Source organism: Lucilia sericata, unplaced genomic scaffold (genome assembly GCF_015586225.1).
Source record: "Lucilia sericata isolate MDLA Ls3-8-SP2 unplaced genomic scaffold, ASM1558622v1 Contig000005F_arrow, whole genome shotgun sequence".
NCBI lineage: Eukaryota > Metazoa > Arthropoda > Insecta > Diptera > Calliphoridae > Lucilia > Lucilia sericata.
The window spans coordinates 1,309-15,000 of NW_023994046.1; the positions used below are offsets into that span (position 1 = coordinate 1,309).

General features: G+C 31.7%; 1 protein-coding gene across 1 annotated transcript; it reads left to right on the top strand.

Moving 5' to 3' along the window:
- The first annotated feature begins 3,390 nt into the window (after positions 1-3,390).
- LOC119601224 (doublesex- and mab-3-related transcription factor A2) lies at positions 3,391-9,674 on the top strand. The gene is given in 5 exon segments (XM_037952029.1): positions 3,391-3,562; positions 3,703-3,804; positions 5,466-5,814; positions 8,461-8,702; positions 8,705-9,674. Coding segments are annotated over 5 exon segments (1,440 nt in total). The 5' UTR covers positions 3,391-3,415; the 3' UTR covers positions 9,305-9,674.
- Positions 9,675-13,692: the final 4,018 nt, after the last annotated feature.

Consider the following 13,692-nt stretch of genomic DNA (forward strand, 5'->3'; position numbering starts at 1 on the left):
GTATTGGTGGTGGTTACAAAAAACACGCCATGACAAACAAATTCAATATAAAAGGGGAGATGGTACACTCACACACAATCACAGGGAAGAAAAAAAGACAGATGGCAGTAGAAACGTTTTGGTTGGTTAGTTTTACAAATGAATGCACACATCTAAATTTACAAACACAGATACTGTATAATGGAAACATGGAAACACAATGGAAATAAAAACAAGAAACAGCGACAGCAGAAACTTAAACAGCTAGCAGCAGTTGGTACTTAAATACCAACAACGCATTTTGTAGGCAACAACGATACAACTTTTGATCTTAAAACATTGGCAACTAGAAGAAGACACTAACAACTCTAGAGGGCACATACAACACAGGGAAGGCGAATCTCTGCAGCAGTAACGAAAAAAACATTTACAAATTAATAAGAAACAAAACTTAATGAACAGTAGAGAACAGGAAAAAAGAAACAGCTCAAAAAACCGACCAACAATAAACAAAAGAGCTTTAAAGAACAAAAGAGAGAAGATACAGCAACAACTACAACGACAAAAAGTAGCAGATGAGGGAATAAAGTACAAAATGAAACCAACCAACAACAACCACTTCCCCCCGACATCAAAAAATTATAAAATGAAAACAACAAGAACAACTTCTGCAAGTTTATTGAAGGCCACCACCAGTGGGATAAGAAATAAGGCCCTTTAGGGGCCTTTGCATTTATATAATCATATTGATCTTTAGTTAGTTTAGGGGCTTATTTTTTCCCAAAGTCCTTAAGCTGTCAAATATTGACAGATTACTCTTTACTATTTACTTATGTATGTAATGATCTGCCTATGCCAATATTTAGATTTCAAACAAAATCATTTTAGGTTCTTCCGAGTCATTTTGGGCAGCTAGAACACTTTAAAAAGATAAATTTACAGCATTTTTTTAATGTCTATTAACTGGAAGTATTTCGCCAAATTTTTCCCGTACTAATATTCCGAATAACAAATTAAGTAAGCAAGACTGTGTCCGAAATACACCATTAAAGTTCAAACATCCGCATAAACTTCGACCAATAAATCTATATTAACTGAAAACCTTTCCCAATTAGAAAGCACTAAATAAATATCGAAATTGCATAGGACGTTTTATACTTCAAAATTAGGCCTTCTTCAAGGCCTCTTTATTTCATATTTTCCCTGCTTCGTGTATATTTGAAATATACGAGTAAAACATAGAGATGAAGTAAGTTAGTAAGTGAATGGATGAATGACTAAATGTAGAATGAATGTGATTTGAATACAATGGTTTCTTTTTTGTTGTTTGATTGTTTTTTAATGTATTTCAAACTGTGTGTGAGTGAAACATAGTAAACACAGAGATGCCAGATGTTTCATTTATTATGACCTACAGTAGGTTATCAGAATCCATAGTCGAAAGGTAATGTTTGCTTCACAATTCTAATGTTAAAAGTTAAGTAACCACTAATTATACTGTATTGTATGGTAAAAATCCGACCATATATTGGAAGCATATAGAGGCCGGACTAAATGAGAACCTATACAGGGGGGCTTCTGCAACTGGTACTTTTTGAATTTTCTATAATACTAGCTATAACCAGTGTGCTTTGCTACCTTAAAATCAATATTAATAAAAACTCCACATTTTTGAAGATTCTATCTCTAACAGTTTCCCAGATATAGGAATGTTTGTATGTAATTCATATGGGAGGTGCCAAGACCCCTATTGAAAATCCGCCAATTTATTACCCAAATGTTCACATTCATGTCAGAGTTCTTCTGGAGAAATTCTAGCTCTTTTTAGCTTTAAAAGTTTATCAGATAAACGAATTTTTGTGTTTAATTCATATGGGAGGTGCAAAGCCTCTCTTATAAAAGTCCGCTCATTTTTCTCTCAAATATTTTTCAAAAATTTTCCAAAAACTGATGTAAAAATGTAAACTTTGGTTTCTGGAATAAGATTTATTTGGTCTGTGTATTTTAATACAATTTTGAACCACTGTTATCAAGTCGAAAAAACTTTGTTTAGAAAAGTTTAGAGAACAATTACAGATTGATCTCTTAGGACATCATATTGTTAAAGTAAAAAGTCAACTATCAAAGAACAAATCCAAACAAATCTGGCAGCACCTGCTTTAACTCTGAGAGTTTTTAATATGTACGTCTGTGATTACGAGAATTGTATCGATGATGATGGTAAAATGTGAGTGAACAATTTTATATACAGTACCAAATTGGATTTTGAAACTTTTTTAATTGCGTGCGTCACAGTCATCAACGTAGTTGTACACACAGATACACAAATACATAAACACATTATGAGTTTCGTGTGCCAGTCTGACAGTCAATAAATCGGATGGATTGTTTCACTACTAGCAATTTACTACTTACTCACCTTCATCCTGCCACTCAGTAATATTCACTCAAATTGTTGTTGTTGTTATTGAAAATTCACACAGATACACACACTCATACTTCAAATCTAGTATGTATTTACATTAAATACAATTTGTATAATTGTATGTATGTATGCATGTACTTTAACATTTATGTATACTTTTTTTTTCTTAAAAATTATTTTTTTCTTTTTTTGTTGTATATTGTTACTTTAGTTTATATCAAAACTGTGTGTTCCACAACCAACAGACACATAGAAAAAACACACAGAAAACACACGCACATAGATTCATTTCTGAAGGTGGTTGGTTGGTTGATTCTGCTGCATGTAGCAAACACTGACAGGGCAAACAGACCAACAAACAAGAGTAAACAAGAGGCATTTACGGAATCAACCCCCAAAAATACACCAACAACAATAACAGCAGCAGCAAGAAAACAATATTGTATTCAATTGTTACTCCGCGAAACAGAGAATGAATGGAATGAATGGTTGATGATGGTGATGTTGAGGATGGTTGGGTTGGTTGGTTGATGTTTTCTGTTTGTTTTTGTATTTATTTTTTATCCATCAACAATATTGAAGAAATTTGAATCAGTTGCAAACGAGTTCTCAGTGCGTTACGACGACAACCTAAAAACGCGCTGTGTTTGAGAAAAAAAAATTGGTTACAAAACTAAACAGAAAAAAAATTAAAACAGTTAAAAAAACTACTAAAATTGTTACATTTTCGAATACGGATTGTGAAAATAATAAAATACAAAACAATTAATATTGTTGCACTTTTTAAAGGAATTAAACAAAATATTATAAAAAAAACAATTTAAAATAAATTTTTTTTAAACAGTAATTTGTGTTTTTAAAATTAACAAGAAAAAATATACAATATAAATTCCCCTAAATACTTGGCTATGAGCTTATTAACAAACTAATTTTGTGAAATTTTCTTATAAAAAATTGTTATAAAAACAAAACACTCATAAAATAATTTCACCCTACAAAGTGTGAAAAGTAATGAGTTTACCCAGTGGTGTTGATATGCAAAATCTCATGTCTCAACATCCAGTTTTAGGTGCTTTGCCACCGGCATTCTTTTTACGTGCCGCTTCCGAACGTTATCAGCGAACTCCCAAATGTGCCCGCTGTCGAAATCATGGAGTGGTTAGTATTAAACGATTTGTTAAGAACTTGAAGCTCGTCATTCATGAGCTACTAAACATATTTAAAACTTTTAAGTATTTTTTAATAAATAATAGCGGATATACAAACAAACTAACAAATTTATTTTGTTTTTTTTTTAGGTCAGCGCTTTAAAGGGCCACAAACGTTATTGCAGATGGCGCGATTGTCTATGTGCTAAATGCACTTTAATTGCTGAACGCCAACGGGTCATGGCAGCACAGGTTAGTGCACAAAGAAAATTTTAAAATTTTTGAAAAAATAACTTTAATATGGATTAAAAACTTTCCGACGAAAAGCTCTTTAATATTTTAACATATTTGTTAACTAAAAAATCGACTTCGCCAAATAGTTATGGAACGTTATATCTTATTAATACGCACTTCATATGTTCCCGACGCTAATCATTTATTGTCAAGATAACAAATCTTCGCACAATTTTGGAATAATAATGGAGTCATTCAACAATTTCTAAAATTAAGATTTTTCAACAAAAGCTTTTCTTCAACTTTCTAACTAATTATATCCTCATTATATATGTAATTAGTTTTAAAGTATGAATTATGTAAGATTAGAAGATATATATGTACATGCTTTTGACGCTATCGTGGCTGTACGTTCCTTTTCAGATCTTTTAGTAGGAATCAAACCTACGACCTCTGTACTGACAGACTAGAATACTAACAACTGACCTACGGAGATATACATATCTCGAAACAATATCTAATCCTTAAGATATCTTGAGTCTTTTAAAAGTTGGTTTTATCAAACAGGTGGATTTTCAGATATGTATCTAACCTATAGGTATAGGGTTAAATATATATCAAAAATAGACTTTCTATGTTCAAAATTTAGAATCGGAGATATATAGAGCTGATGTAGTTGGGTATTTATATTATTTATGATTTCAAGTTGGTTATCAATCTATTATATATTCTTATTCGACCCCCCTCTCTATAAGGATCTACAATATACAAATTTTTATAAGATATCTGATACCGACACCGCATCGAAGTCGGTATCTATTAGCATCAATAACGTATATATTATTTTTGACAGAAAATTTAAAATGGAATAAAAAAACATCGAAAGAGATGAAGAAAAAGATAATAATGAGAGATCACTAAATCTATTTTGTTTTAAACATCCAATTTCGGGGGTCTAATAAAGTACTCAATCAGGCCATAACTTGCACTAATTAATATTCTAAAAATTTTTCTTCTTGCAAAGTACAAACAACATCATATTATGGATTCAATTATTTGGGGAAGTAGAAGTAGACTTTCAATAGCAAGTGTTGTAAGTAATCAGCAATTTTGTTAAAAAATCTCAATGACTTTTTATTTTTATTCAAAGAACACAAATATATATTTAAAAAAAGTTTTTAAAGATTTAAACCGTAATATAGTTGCAGCTAATGGGACTTCAAATTTATATTTGGGGTCGGGAGGAGTTAAATTTTAGAGATATTTAGATTTTTGAGTAAAGAGTCCACAACACCAATAAAGGGCCTGCATCACTGGCTCTAATAACTATTAATAAAATTGTTGCCTTAATAATAAATTCGATTCGATGTTTTAATTATTGGTTCAAATCAATACGTAATAAATTGAGTAAATTGCTAAATATTTCTTAAAATGTTATGCGAAAAATTCTAAAACTTTATTGAGAACAAAACTCTTATACTACCGTAGCTCAGGGTACTATAAAAATATATGAATAAAATTATCTAAAGTATATAGAACAAGATTTTAAAACCAAATCAAATTATTGGCCAAGATTTTCCCTAACGACTTTTATAAAATTTTACGTTTCTTGACATTCTAACGTTGTAAACAAAATTTAAAATGATCTAATATTTAACACTTTACTCTTTTACCTCCAGGTTGCCCTACGTCGCCAACAAGCTCAAGAGGAAAACGAAGCCCGAGAATTAGGATTGTTATATACGAGCGTACCACCACGTGTGCCATCACAAAATACCAATGAGAATACAACCACGGCCACAACATCACAACTATCACCACAACAGACATCGGCCAATGGAGTATTTCATGCAGGCATACCTTCGCCCCCCAGTGATGGACTTGATTCCACAAACAATTCAACACATCATCATACCCGTATGCCCTTTAGCAATGGCAATTCAGGGGATTCAGATTCAGAAATGCGCATAAGAGCAGAAAGATTATCAATGGGTTTCTCACCCGATCGTACGGAAGTAGAAAGTCCTGGTAAGTTTAGTATTAAATATTTTCATATTATTTACTTTAAAATTAACATTTCCGACTGCTTAAACAACAACAACAATAATAATCAAGTGTTGAGAATTTGTCAAACAAAGTGTATTTCTTTTCGGTTGCTGCTGCTGCTGTAGTTGTTAAATAATGTTGCCTGCTGTCAGGCGTAAAGATGTTGTAATTCTTTATGTTACCACATGTGTTTTAACAAAAGATTTTCCACTTTTATTATTTGCCAAAAGAATTGCACACCTACAATGCAAACACGTACTCTCTCTCTCATACTTAGCGTAGAAGTACTTGTGTGCAGCATTACATTTCCGCTTTGACAACTTGCCACCTTTGGTTTTTTTTCTTTATTTCTACTTCTATTTTTTTCTGCACTAATATGTGCCACCCCTGCTTCTTTGTGTCTGCGTTTTATTTATTTAATTCCTTGGTAAATTTTATTAAAAATAATAATAATAAAACATTTAGAAAAAAACAAAACAATGCAATTTGGTTCATGTTAAAAGCTAACGAGGTACATTTCATAAAAGAAATAAAAACATTGAGGCGAGAAAACGTTACAGTATTTTAAGTTTCGCTTAAGCCGTTTTTTGCTGAAAGTAATTGTAAAGGAAGGCAAGGAAAATTAAATTGTAGTTAATCTTATAATTTAAAAAAAAAAAAAACTATAGACACGGAATCAAGGGTGTAAAACGAAATTAAGGCAAGAAATATTCGTTTAATTCAGAAATATCTTTTTAGTTTTGATACAAATCAAATTTCAGATCAGGATCAGAATTTAGCCCAGAAATTTGTTTCTTTCTAAAACTGATTTATAAGGGGTTACTATATGTGAAATCTCCAATAGGTCATGAGTTCTATTTAACCAGTAAATTAGATTTTTTAAAAAGCGTTACTAAAGCATAGTTATGGTATAAAATATGAACCGATCCTAACAAAATTAAGTAAAGGGATTTTTGTTGACATAAAATACATATAGTTATGCCGAATTTAATCGAAATACAAGTGTTTATAAGGGAATAAACGACGTTCAAAGCATTTTCAGAGAGGGGCTTTGTACGGGGGTAGGGTATCATTTATGCTTATAGAAAACGTAGTTGTGATTATTTTTGTAAAGATATTAGTATATTTGGCATAATCATTGGCTGCAAAGCCCAGTTTAGGGGAGTCCGGTTGTTTAGGAGCTAGAAAAAATGGACTGATATCAACCAAAATCAATAGGGTTTGTTCTATAGTAATACGTGTACCAAACTTCATTAAATTATCTTCAAAATTGTGACCTGTAGTTTGAAAACTAGGTTTACATGGACAGATAGCCAGACGGACATGGCTTAATAGACTCGGAAAATGATTCTGAGCCGATTGTTATGCATTACAAATATCAGCACAAATCCTATATACCTTCCACCTTAAAGTGGTGGGGGTGAGTTATCTAAAAATTTCCAAAAAGATCCTTAATAATTTTTGAAAATTTTAAAAAATTGTTGGTACCCGAAGTTACATCCAAAATATACCTATTTTTATGTTAATTTCAAGACAAATGTTTTCTAATCGCATATTTGATATCAAAAAATATCAACCCAGTTCATATGAACCGTCTTGTTTTTAATTAATTTTTATAATGTGTTTAAACAACACCTCCCCCTAATATGGACAATACAGTCAAAAATCTAATGAGTCCCATTTTAGGGATTTTTCAAACCTATTTAGGAATTCCAGAATTTTTTATTTTCTTCAAATTTTAAATTTTTTGAAAAAAAAATATGTACTAAATTTCCTATCCATTGATATATAATATGTCCATCTTGTATTTTGTACATTGAATAGTTAATGTCCTGGAATTAGAAAAAAAGGGTCGTTTTAAACCCAAGAAAGTCTACTTTGGTGAACTGTCTAGAGTAGATCAATGAGGTTCAAATTCAAAAGAAAAAAGGAAACATGTAACGAATCACAAACATTTTTTCCAAGATTATAAACAACACAAAATTTCTTCCAATTGGCAATATTATCTGCAATTATTTACACAGGATTAAAAGAAAACACCCACAACCAAATCAATAAGTAAGGGGAAAGGGATTGAAACTTAATTAAATTTCAAATATCTAAAAAGTGCTTCACAAATACCAAATACAGAATCGCAATCACAAGCAAAAATTAAAAAAAGCAAATAATGAAAAATAACTGATATAAAAATAACTCCGTGAAGTATCGAATGACTACTGTAACTGTCTTTAATATTTGTATTTGTAAAATGATTTGTGTTTACTTGAACATGCCCCTGTTACCAGGTTACCTGTCCATGCTGGTGAATTGACAGTTAAGAGTGGGATCCGGTAGCATTAACCTGTATATGTGTGAGTGTGTGGATTTGAAATATAAATTTGATACTTTATTTTATTTGTTTATCTTGTTTGATGATGATGATGAACAACATTAAAAGACAAATACAACTCAAGAGGTTGACTTAAGAAGCAAAAGAAGTTTTAAAAAGTGCTTCTACAAAACTGTTAAAGTTGTTGCTGTATAAATTTATTTAAGAAAAGAAAAACAATATTGTTTTTAAGAAAAAAATTAAAAAATGTTTACACACTTTAACTAACAAACTTTATTTCTTGTTTGTTTTCATTTTAGGCTCCAAACGTGCTCGCCTCTCTAATGAAACCGATCAAGATACCGGCTCAGAATCTGCCCCCAGCAGTCCACATCCTAAAGGCTCCAGTTATAACAACAATGGCAATCTCTCACCTGCACGCACTGGACCACCAAGTTCCCCTGAATCCGATTTGGATGTAGATTCAGCTCCAGATGAGGCTACTCCTGAAAATCTTAGTCTGAAGAAAGAAGATTCCACCTCACCTCCGCATACGCCCTCCATGACAGCATGCATATGTTGAGATCTTTTAGCAATGGCAATGCTCAAGGTTTTATGCCCTATCATCATACACAGTTCTTAGCAGCGGCCGCAGCCAGTGCTCATTCACATGCCCAACATGCTCAACACTCGCCTCATCATCCTCAACAGCCACAAATGCCACCACAACATCCCTCGGCCAGCCAACAACAACGTTCTCCAGTCGATGTGCTTATGCGTGTGTTTCCCAATCGCCGAAGAAGTGATGTAGAACAATTATTGCAGCGTTATCGAGGAGATGTTTTGCAAACCATGGAAGCCATGATTTCGGGAGAGGACATTCTAACAAGTTCCACAAACTCACCTCCCAATGTACCACCTTCACCACCATTTCCTTTGAAATCAGCTTTCTCACCTTTAGTTCCTCCGGCTGCTGTTTTCGGTTCACCCACCCACAGATATCCTCCATTTATGCAAGCCCACGCTAAACGTTTCTTAACAGCACCCTATGCCGGTACCGGCTATTTGCCGGGTGTTATAAATCCAGCAGATGTTGAACAGTCTGAATCGAATGGTGGTGCGTCAGTGGATCGTAATAGCAATGCTGGAGATTCACAAGATTGAGATTTCGGTTTAGCCGGTGGTGAGCACAACGGCATGTTTAGACCATTTGAGTAGCGCTGGCGCAATTTGGATTCGGACTAAGTTATCCACAATGAAACCGATACCATACATGAATGACAAGCTGTACATAATCATAATTAAGACTCACAGACAAATTATTTAGGGAACTTAATATTTTATAGGACAAATTGTGTAAAAGAAGAAGTATTTGCAAAGTGGATGGAATCTTCTCTAACTTTAGTCGATCATAAATATTCTTTAGTACATGTTACTTACTTCTAATGTTAAATAGTAATTGTTGCTTAAAAAAATAATTAAATAATAATAATTTAGTAGAACTTCAAAATATACGTACATAAAAACCTACAAATTACGCACATTAATTGTAATTTGTTACAAATAACAAAACGAATAAAATTATATCATCTGTATTATATAAATTTAAATTGACCAGTGTTGTATTCCATTATATTGAAAACAAAAAAACAAACTAAGATAAAAGATATTGTAAAATATTAAATTGGTTAAGAATGCCAAACAAATTAAGTAAATTTAATAATGAAAATTATATATTGCGATATTTACTCATAATTAAATAGTTATTACTTATTGTTAAGTATTTAAGTAACAAATTTATTTGTAAAAAATTAAAAAAAAAAAATTAACAAAAATAATAAAGAAACTGAACAAATAAATCTCAATACATACTGTGTTAAAATAAAATTATCAATAAAATATTTTGGGTCTTTTATATCGTTATGTAGAAATAGGTTGGAAGGACCATTCGAAAATAAAAAATTCATGGAAAAGATTTAATGAAAATTTAATGAAAAAATTTATATAAACTAAAAGTTTAAACTCGGGTGCAAACTTATTCAGTAGTATTAAAGTACTATTAAAGACTGTATTGGTACTACACTAAGACAATAGAAAGCTTCGGCACTAGTTCCCAAACATCTTCTAGAAACAAGAAGAAGCAGAATCTTATATTCCTTTTAGATGTGTAATTGGAGCCAGTACTTAACACAATAGCTTGCAGATAAGCAATTTTTATTCAGTTATTAGTGAGCGAAGAAATAAAAGTATAGCCAGTCGTGGTCGACTATATACCCTTCACCAGTCCCTTCACATCCATGGACGTTATAACGTCCATGGATATTATCACACGCCACCCTTGAATAGTACCTTGGTTCCGATATATTTATGGACGATAAACTAATTTTCTGAAAGAAGCTTTATATAGGGACTAGGGGCAAATATGGACCGATTCCGATAAAATTTGATTCATATATTTATATAATATTTATTTATGCTGAATTTCATCGCAATATTAGTGTTTAGAAGTAATTTTCTGAAGGAAACTTTGTATGGGAGCTAGGGTCAAAAGAGACCCGATCACTATGTAATAACACTACTTCTATGTAACCAGGACGGTATGTTGTAGTCATTGAAATGTATGGTAGTGGTTACAAGTAAAAGACATTACCAAGTTTTTCCTGAGAAAATAACTACGTATGTATTATAAACAATATACTGCTACGACGAGACCCCTACTTTCAAGACCCCTAAACATGCCCAGGAGTGTTTATAAAGGCCAAATTCAAATCTTTAACTCGAAAACACTTCCATTACATAAATTTGAAATTTTATTCTAAACTTACAGTTTTATTTCTACTGGACCAGCTTTATTTCTACTTACATCGACAATTTAGCAATACAATTACAACCATAATCTACTAAGCCTTAAACAATGAAACATTTCGAAAATGAATTAAAATTTTAGACTAAGATTTAATTTTAAAAAACCAACTGCCCCTGTTTTAATAACCGGCTTGCGTTCAAAGATCCGCAGAACCCACTCTTTTGTGAATATTCCAAACCAAACAACTGCATACCAATTGACTTCCCAAATAAATCCTCAATGGCAAATATGTATTAGATATTCGCACAAAAGGATTTTTCATAAAATTACAATTACAGTGTAAAATTTTATATGTATTTGTATTGTGCGAATATTTATTTATTTGTTTATTAATTTCTAAATAAGTAATTTTATAAAACAATACAATGGTATGTATCTATTGAAAGTCCGTAACCCGTAACTTCATAGTCTCTCCGGTAGCTAAATTCAAAAAAAATATAAAACAATAAAGCAACCAGCAACACAACACAAAAACAAAGACTTATAGTCAAAGTCATCAGCCATCGTACGATTGTGTAGTTGGATTTATGTATGAACGTATGTATGTTTATATTGTTGTGGTCATTGTTTGGAATGTTTTGTGGCATGAATTGATTGTTGGGTTTTGTTGGTCATGCCACTCGCCAAACAATGTCAATGTGTGCGTTTGTAAGCCTTATAAAATTCTTGTTGTTTAAAGTCACAACAATAGCAACAAGAACAACAACAATTAGAGTTTTATACAACAAACACAATTTCACTGGCTGACCTCTCCCGTTTTGACAATTGAATTATTGGATAAGTTGTAAGGATATTTTTTTATTATATTTGTCTAATATGTATGTTATCTGTCTGTATTTCTGTATGGGTTGTAAGTAAGTACGAACTATCCTACACATATGAAATGTTGAACTCGTAAGAGATCTATGGGGTCAATTGGTAAATGATTAAAAAGTAATAAAATTAAATGATATACTTTTTGGATAGGAATGCTATAATAGAAAGTTTAAAGGTAGTTATCTTGAAACACGCAATTTGCCTTTAGTTGAAAACTTCTCTAAATAATCATTAGATATTTCGTATTTATAGCAATATTGTTATTAAAATCCATTCAAATAAGTTTCTAATACCCACTTTATTATTAAAGAATCGGTCCAAAATTGGTCAAAGTTCCAATATTAATCATGCTGTTTATATCCTACACCTCTATAGTGGGGAAGATATTATACGTTTGTGATGATATTTGTAACGTACAAAAATATTATTTCTACACCCACCTGAGAGAATACCAATCAGACTAGAATCATTTTCTGAATCGATTAAGCTACATCCGTCTTTCTGACGTTCATGTAAGCCTTGTAATCAAGGTCGCAATTCGATGAAATATAATATGCGTTATACTATTAAAATCGGTCTATCTAACCCCCCCATACAATCCATTTACTAAATTGTATATGTATCCATATTTGACCCTAGACCCTATACAAAGTCTCCTTAGAAAACCATTATGAATATTACCTATATTTCTATCTTATCCAGCATAAATGTTAAACAATGAAATCGTAATCTTCAGGTCAATTATGAACAATTATTTCCCGGGAGTTTGTTCCCTTTTGCGTGCTCTAAGGAATAGGTGTAGGAACAGTATCATATGGTGGGCATAACCGACTTTACACTCCTACTTGTTTTTACATAAAGAAGTAAAATTTTGAAAAATTTAAAAAACTTTTCAATTGCCTCCACCAAATTTCATAAGATTATTATTTGAATTGTAATGTATTTAGATGACTCTCAATGAATGTGTGTGTGGGTCGGTAGACTCTTGTATAGAATCAGGTTTTAGCTCGTTCTGTATATCCGTCTGTCCAGTTGTTAATAAATTGCTCGGTTGCATGTTTTGGCAAATAGTTTTGTAATTTGTTCCCATATTTACAGGAGCAGAGTGTATGTATTTTAAAATAAATTCAACATAGTCTTTGTAGTAACAAAACAATACAAAATAGAATGGTACCATTTACAAACACAATAAACCATACGTAGCTAAATATTAGAGGCTCATGTTGTTGTTGCTGTTGTAGTAGTAGTAAATCGGAAACTGGGGCTTCTGTGTAAATGATACTATTATGTTTCCTATTGTTTTTGGTTTTTATTATTTATATTTTGATCAGATTATTAATCTCTATTGTTGTCCATTAACCACCAACCCACAAACTAAAACAACAACAACTATGGTAATAATTGTGTATGAATGGTTCTAAATGCTGGTCATTTTTCTTTAAACACACTCCAATGGCCTTTAACCTTCAACTTTAAGGGACAGCCTTTAGGAAATGTTAAAATTTATAAATTTTGTTTTAAATCCCCATTGATCATTAGAGGATTAATAATAATAGTAGTAATGGTTTGTTTATTGTTTTATTTTATAGTTTGGCTTCTATTTATGGTTTTAGTAACAGCTCTCTCTAATAATGTAGGAATGTGTGAGTGTGTATTTGTGGGTTTTTAAACTATAAAAGTGAAAAAAGGTTTTCACACTTGCCATTGTGGTAAATGCCCGGAAACTTTGGGTGTCTATTTCGACTAATAAGACTTTGAATTGAAATGTAGAAGGACCATTCAGTGGTTTACTAGGGTGCATTAAAATGACAATTGACTCTAACCTAGATTACCTGTAGCCAGATTAGTAATTAGTTATACATTATAAAAT